At 31.0% G+C, this 8,043-nt stretch overlaps 1 protein-coding gene across 1 annotated transcript; it reads left to right on the top strand.

Moving 5' to 3' along the window:
- The first annotated feature begins 5,782 nt into the window (after positions 1 to 5,782).
- On the top strand, positions 5,783 to 6,461 carry LOC122317867 (heavy metal-associated isoprenylated plant protein 2-like). Its single transcript, XM_043134914.1, has 2 exons — positions 5,783 to 5,942; positions 6,150 to 6,461. The coding sequence occupies exons 1-2, from the start codon at positions 5,858 to 5,860 to the stop codon at positions 6,431 to 6,433; spliced, it is 369 nt and encodes a 122-aa protein (XP_042990848.1). The 5' UTR covers positions 5,783 to 5,857; the 3' UTR covers positions 6,434 to 6,461.
- Positions 6,462 to 8,043: the final 1,582 nt, after the last annotated feature.

Here is an 8,043-nt window from a genome sequence, read left to right as displayed (position 1 = left end):
AGGGGTATGATTTTCCAAGTTATAGACTTTGTATCCCTTTACACTAATAGGATATCCAATGAAAATGCATTTTTCAGCCATAGGGTCAAGTTTGGTCCTATTATGCTTAAGGGTTGAGACAGAACATAAACAACTGAAAACCTTCAAGTGAGCATAGGAAGGAGAAGAGGAAAATAGAACCTCATAAGGGGATTGGTTGTTTAGAAGAGGAGTAGGGGTCCTATTGATTCCGTAGCTGGCAGTTAGAATCGCATCTCCCCAAAATTTAGTTAGAAGAGAAGCTTGGAAGAGGGGAGCCCGAGCCATATTAAGAAAATGTTGATGTTTCCTCTCCACAATCCCATTTTGTTGTGGGCTGTAAACACATGATTTTTGATGTTGAATTCCATTTGAGTTATAGAAATCGGGCATGTGGAATTCCATCCCATTATCCGTTCAAATTTGTTTTACTTTGGAGTTGAACTAAGTTTGCACCATGTGAATAAAATTTTGTAAAAGTTGTTTAGTTTCATACTTGAATTTCATCAAATAAATCCAAGTGGCCCGACTATGCCCTTGCAAAGATGGTTGGAAATAGGGTCCCCAAATGTCACAATGGATTAAATCAAAGCTGGAAGAGGTACAAGAATTACTTAATTGAAAAGAAGCTCGTTTTTGTTTTGCTAAATGACAAATAGTACATTCTGTTGAAACATTACACTTGGCATTTACAGAAATGGGTTGAATAGATCTAACCCTTTGATCAGACAAATAACCTAATCTAAGATGCCAAAATGTGAAGTCTTCTTGTGTCACTGCATTGTGGAATCGAGGATTGAGAGGAATGGAGGGAGCTTTGAAATTGGTAGGAGTTGATTGCGAGATAGCTTTGTTTCCAAGAAAGCTGGGAAGGAGAAAATAGAGACCATGCTGACTTTTACAAGTCCAATCGTTGTCCATAAAGATAGGGCCAGTATAAAACAAAATTGTTTCAAGAAAACGAGGTAGAGAGAGGACTCATGAGTGAGTTTGCTGGCTGAAACAAGATTAAAAGAAAAAGAGGGGACACAAAGAACACCAGTGAGAGTAATGTGTTTTGACAGCTGAACAGTACCAACATGAGTGACCTCTACACAAGAACCATTAGGGAGCTGAACATAAGTCGTAACAGAACAAGTAATGGAACTAAGAAAGGAGGTGGAACAGACCATATGGTCTAAAGCACCCGTCAATAATCCAAGGAAAGTTGGAAATATTAGAATGATTTTTAGGCATGATGGATAGACACTCATGTTTGTGAAAAGTAGAAAAACTGATGAAATATTAGGCATATTAGATGAAAACAGAAAATATACCAGCCATGTTGGAGTATGTAGCAGGGGAAGATGCACTTTCACTATTCGAGTTTTGAGGTTGTGTATTGGTTTGAACTATAGATGTGTCATTATAATTGAGCTGTGATGTTTTTCCATTGATGAGAGCCATGAGAGCCTGAATTTGACTCTGAGAGAGGTTTAACTGAGGGCTTTCCAGCAATCCTTTCTCCTATCCTTGTGAGCAAACCTACTGAGTGTGCAGTAGAGATATTCCCATTTCCATGACCAAGTTTTGGTTTAGTGAACTTAAAGTTAGGTGGAAAATCTATAAGTCTATAGTACTTCTCTTGGGTGTGTAGACTTATTTTTCCTCGACTGAGTGTTATAAACTGCCAGAGCAGAGGCTTCAAGGGTAGGCATGGTTAAATTTATGGTTTGCCTCTGCCTTTCTTCTTGCAAAACTAGAGAAAAAGTCTTGTCTAGAGATGGCATAGGACTCATCAAAATGATTTGACCTCTAATGTGTTCATATGACTCATTTAACCCTATAAGGAACTTGAAAAGATAATCTGTTTATTGAACTTCACCCACAGAATTAAGAGCTTTGCATGTACACAAACCACATGAGCAAAAAGGGACACACCTATAATTCATCTCTTCCTAAATTCCATTAAATTGAGTGAAGTATTCACTTACCGATTGGCTCCCTTGCACAATAGAGCTAAGTTGCTGTTGGAAATGATAGATTCAAACATTATCAGGTTGTAAAGAGCGGGTTTTCAGCTTCTCCCACACATCTTTTGCTTAACTAATATATAGCACATTTGATGCTTTTTCCTTTGAAATGGAGTTAAGGAGCCAGGATAAAATGAGGTTGTTGCAACGCAATCAAGGAATGTAAAGTGAATCAGTGATGCTTGGTGTGGGTATGCTTCCATTAAGGAAGCCAAGTTTGTTCTTCACAAAAATAGCCAAGGTAAAAAACCGATTCCATGAAAGGTAATTTGGACCAATAAGAGGTGGAACAACCACCACAGTGTTGGCGTTATCACTTTGATGTAAATAGAAGGGTCTCTTTGAATCTTAAGATGGTGAAATGGTGTTGTGAGTAATGACAAGGATCCCTTACTCTGTCATTGCAGGGAAAGTGAGTAAGAATCAGGGAAAAAAAGGATGAAAGGATGAAGATGCAGAAAATTAGTTGTATGATGAAAAGGCTGACTGATGATTGAAAAGAACATTCCAAGTTATAGAGCTTGGTTCTCTGATACCATATTGAAAGAAGAAGATAGAGGAAAGAAGAAGAAGATGCAGGAGGCAAAATGATGTTCTTTGTGTATATTAGATCACAAAGTCACATAATAGTGCAACTTATATACAACTCTAGCCCTGCTACTCTAAACAATCGAAAGAAAAGAATAACTAACCCGACTGCTATTACTAACATTCCAGAATAATAGAAATAACCAGATCTATAAAAGGACAACAGAAAACAATTCTAATTAGTGGGGCGAGATGGTGGGAGCAAATTCCCATTTCCTCTGTTGCTTCCATTTTCGCTACTGCATTGTGTGAGGTCCTGACATTGTTTGTCTTTTCTGCATGCAGTCGTGGCCTCTTCGTTGCACTTATTTGAATTTTGATATATTTTATAAGATGTAGTGTATTTATCATCTATTAATAATATAATAAATATGTCAAATCTTATAATATAGTGATATATTAAAAATATGATGTAGGTGTCATGTATAGCATTATATATATATATATATATAAGAGTGAATTCTAAAAAATAAATATCTTTATTACTAATGTCGAATATTAATAAATATACAGCCCATGTACGTCGATCGATATTGACGAGTATATGAGACTTCGAAAGATATTATTTACCATGCAGTGTGTTGGGGGATCACTACGTATGTACTGGTTCACGTCTCCAATCTCAAAAAGATATATAGTATTTAATTTAACGCCAATAATACAATTTCTTATCTTGTTTTTGGCCATCATGACAACTTCCAAAAGATGATCATAATTACATACTCATACTAAAAACTTTAAAAAATACGCTAAAAATATTAATTTGAAAGCTAACGCAATGAACTTGAACAAGTACAAATCATCGGAAATTAGTCATTAATTTGAAGCTTAATTCTCTGCATGCATGGCCGGCTATATATAATTAATGACATGATCATCTCTATTCTTTAATTTGTTAAATTGATAGATTAACATTAATCGAGTATTAATATTAATTGCACCAGCCTTCAAATAAATAAAAAAACATTATGAGCACCAAAATAAAGATGAAAAGTCAAGTAATGTGCATGATTAAGTCACCACCTGATTATCTTATGAATAATGCTATGCTTAATTCCCGCTGGGAGCCAGCTGCAATTGTTTTATTTTTTTTAACCCTTCGTGATTAAAGTTGTAAATTTTTTTAATAAAATATTAAAAAGTATTAAAAAAATATATTTAACAAAAAGCCAAAAAAAAAAAAAAAAAAGAACCCAAAATAAATTTGAAAATTTTGAAATTATGAGAATTTTGTCTGAAAATGCAAAATCTTAATTATCACAAAAAACTAAATATGTAATTAGAAAAAAGTCCTTCAATACATCTAGCGAAAATCAAATTAAATTCATCTCCAAAAATATATGAGATATTTAGAACTGAGAGCAGTGCTACTCTACCTTCTGAGTTCTACCGTTCGTTCATACTATCAGTTACTTTTTTTTAATATATTTAAATATTTTTAAAAAATAAAACAATATATCAATACACTTAAAATTATTTCTTTAATTACTAAATAAATAAATAAAAAAGTATCCAAAAAGACACTGTACCAATTTTGTCCTTAAAAGTACTTTTTAGAGACGAAATTCAATTTTTATCTTTGAAAACTTTCTGAGACGGTCTTTCTGAGACAAAATAGAGATAAAAAATTTTCGTCTTCAAAAACTTCTAGAGACGAAATTCTAATTTTTTGAGATAAATTTTTTCGCCTTCAAAAACCAATTCTCTTATAGTGCACGCTTTCCTCTAAAAGTGATCCATAATGTTTTGACTCCGAAATTACAAGTCTTTTTCTTATCTTCAAAATATTCTCACATATAATCTGTATAGGTTAATTAGAATATAAAGTGGGGCACTTACATTAATTGCTTGATGGCGGTCCACATCTTAACTCCGAAATTAGTTGTTTTTTTCTCTCACAACCCCAAATGGAAAATGCATGACAGTGTCATTATCCTTTTACTATTTTTTTATATTTGATTTTTTTTTTAATTTTTAATTTCATTTAATGGTTAAAAAAGTAACTGTTAGTAAAATTATATTTTTTAATTTTTTCTTAAAGATTAAGAATGTTAAAAAAATAATTAAAAAATGATAAAAAAATAAAAAATTCTTAATATTTTATAAATAATAAATAAGCAGCGATAGAATAGTACTACCTATCTCAAATATAAGTTGTATTTTACAATATTTTTAAATTTTGTTACATATAATATTTTTATATACTTTTTATACACTAATTAATGTAAACGACCAAAGTAATTATGCAGACAGCAACGCATATTCGAGATTGTGAGGGAGAGAACGACTAATTTCGGAGTCAAGATCAAGATCTGGATCTCCATCAAGAAATTAATGGACTTAGAATTCGGAGTAAAACATGGATCACAGCTAATCTACGTGTGACGTGCCCCACCTCATATTCTTACCGACACAGATTATATAGAGTCAATATCGGCTGGCGTCCATCAATGACTCAAGGCGTGACGCTCAGTATAATTTTAATTTTTTAATATTATTTTAATATATTTAAATACTTTTATAAATAAAAAATATATATTAATATATTAAAAGTTACTTTTTTTAATAATTAAATAAAAAAATTAAATTGATGAAGAATAATTTGGAGCGATATATTTAAAGCGACGTATTATCATTTCTTGTTTATATATATATAGAGGAAAATATTATTCTGCCTGCAGTGGTACTGCTCAGTGTATCAGTACTGGGCATTTTTATTAAGAAATTGATTTTAAGTGTATTGGTATATTTTTTTATTTAGTAATTAAAAAAATTTAATAAAATGTGAAAAATATTAAAAAATAAAAATAAAAAATAACTGAGCCGCATCTATATATGTTTATATGTATGTCCACTAATGCACAAAATGTTGCAGTGCTAGCTGCATGCAGTGGACCACGGCCTGTGGAATCAAAGTCACGCGGGGTAAATCCCAAATGGTCAAAAGGACCCAAGATCAGATGCTCTTTAGTGGTCGATTAGGTTTGTATTTTATTTAGTCCATAGAAAATATGCATATCTGAATTAATGATTAAGAGATGGCTAGTAAACAACTTTACCACGATTATGCAACCTTTTTAGCCTCTCTCTCTCTCTCTCTCTCTCTCTCTCTATATATATATATATGGGTGTGTGTATCTAATGTTCGTAGAAGACCGAATTAGGTTCGTTACGCCATTCTTGCATGCTCTACTCCTAAACCACTCCTTAAATAGCGTAAAGCGAATGATCATTATACAATGGTGCAGAAAACTGTCTTGAAGGTCAATATTGCATGCCTGAAATGCAAGAAGAATCTTCTCAAAGCAGTAACATCGCTGCAAGGTATGATAATCAATATATATATATATATATAGTACTTATTTCGAATTAAAATCCAAGAGCCAGCATAAATTTCTGTACATGAGTAGTGTAGTGTTTTTTTTTCTTTTCTTTTTTCCTTCGTCCATTTCTTTGTTTCATAATGCATGCATCGTACAGTATTCTTGGTTTGGGTTTCTGAATTCATCGATACAAATTGAGTGCATGCAGGAGTTGACAAAGTTGAAGTGGATGAAGCCAAGGGAACTTTGACAGTAACTGGAGATGCAGACCCATATGAAATTATAGTACGTACAAGGAAAACAGGCAAATTTGCTGAAGTGGTGAGTATTGGTGCTCCTCCAAAGCCTGGGGACGGGCAGAACGATCAAAAGAAGAAGGCGCAAGTTCTGATACCCTATATCCCCCAGAATTCATGTTTTGTGTGTGAGCGAGTGCCTGTCGTCCATGTGGGTTGCCGGGACGAGCCCTATCCGCCATGCTGTATTTTGTGATATTTATTTACTACATCATCTTGTCTTTTCTTTTCTTTTTCAAAATAAGATTAGTGATATCTCAAGCCTAATTTGAAAAGTAAAATTTTCTAAACTCATCTTATTTTAATATCTAAATGTTATAATTATAAATATTTTTTAATTTCAAATATTCAACCTTTTTATCTAATCATTAAAATTTTTTTAAATTTTTAAACGAAAAATAATTTTAATTTCTTTAAATCTTAAAATAAAAATAATATTAAAAAATAATAATATTATAATAATATTATATTCAACTTTCAACTTTTAACTTTCATCTCAACTCATCTAATCTTATACAACAACATTAAAAATTATATATCTTTATTAATTAATATCAAATATTAAATATAAGGGCCCATGTGTTTCCCTTGTTGAAATAAAAATGCTTGGTTATAAGTTGTTTACTCTTTAATTACGACGTGTGTTGGCCGTTGGGAGGTTTGAATTAATGACATTTTAATTTATGCTTTATTAAATTAATTATAGATAACAAGAAAAGAATATTACAAACAAGAAAAAATTAGATGACGAGTCAAGTAATTAATTTAATTAAGTAACTTGAGTGAAAGGCAAAAAATAAAATAAAATAAAATAAAATAAAATAAAATAAAATAAAAAGAAAAACAAAAGTAACACGCTACGTAGATATCATAGCCAATTAAAAGAGGCCGTACATATTTCGATATTTCGTGGTTTCTAAAGGATTACCATTCCAACGATGATGATCATTCTTCTTTAATTCCTTGCTTGAATTGTATCTCGTGTTATTTTCAAAATGGTACATATATAATATTAGGAAAAATATAATTGTATGTAAAATTGTGTACTAATCTGTGTATCAATATGACGTGATTAGCTAAAAAGTAAATTTTATTGAAAACAATGTTAATTTAAGTTTTAATTATGAATAAATCAGTATTGATACACAGATTAGTGCGCGACTATGCTTGTATGTAGCAAAACTCATAATACTATAGGTTCCATTCGGAACTTGAAGTTCAATTTAGTATAATTTTAAATCTAATATTTAAATATCAAACTCTTAAATTATTAAACTCATCTTAATTCAAAACTTCTTTTCATGTGAGACTCACAATCTTTTTCGACTTAACACATTTTTATACATAGGACTCATAACTTTTTTCAACTTTCTATAAATACATCTTTAACTTTCTTGATATCTAAACATATGTAAACTCATATTAGGTTGGCCTCATAAAACTCACTCCATCATCTCAATTCACTACAATATATCTCAATCCAGCTCAGAATCCAAACAGGGCCTAAATGTTGATGTAAGATTAATGAAAAAATTTATTTATCATCTATTTTTTCATCATTTGCTCATTATCCCATGATTGATATCATTCTAAAATTTTAAATTGATAATATTTAGAAGGTATAAATCTCGCACATTTCATTTTAAAATAATAAAGTTTATAATGAAAAATTTAGTTTTTCATGTATTTTAAATTTCTTCTACTTTTTTAAAAGAATATGCAGAATTTACATACTCAAAAATAATATCTAATATTACTCTATATATTTTATAGTTAACATATTGAATCTATATTCTAATAAATTGT

This window comes from Carya illinoinensis, chromosome 8 (genome assembly GCF_018687715.1).
Source record: "Carya illinoinensis cultivar Pawnee chromosome 8, C.illinoinensisPawnee_v1, whole genome shotgun sequence".
NCBI classification, from domain to species: Eukaryota; Viridiplantae; Streptophyta; class Magnoliopsida; order Fagales; family Juglandaceae; genus Carya; species Carya illinoinensis.
Note: the sequence above shows the minus strand (reverse complement) of the source record. Positions and strands in the feature narration are given on the sequence as shown.

Bases quoted from the DNA above. Each gene is read 5' to 3' on its own strand.
- LOC122317867 (XM_043134914.1), top strand. From the start codon at position 5,858: ATGGTGCAGAAAACTGTCTTGAAGGTCAATATTGCATGCCTGAAATGC. The intron at 5,943-6,149 runs GTATGATAATCA...GAGTGCATGCAG, and splicing joins AGCAGTAACATCGCTGCAAG to GAGTTGACAAAGTTGAAGTG.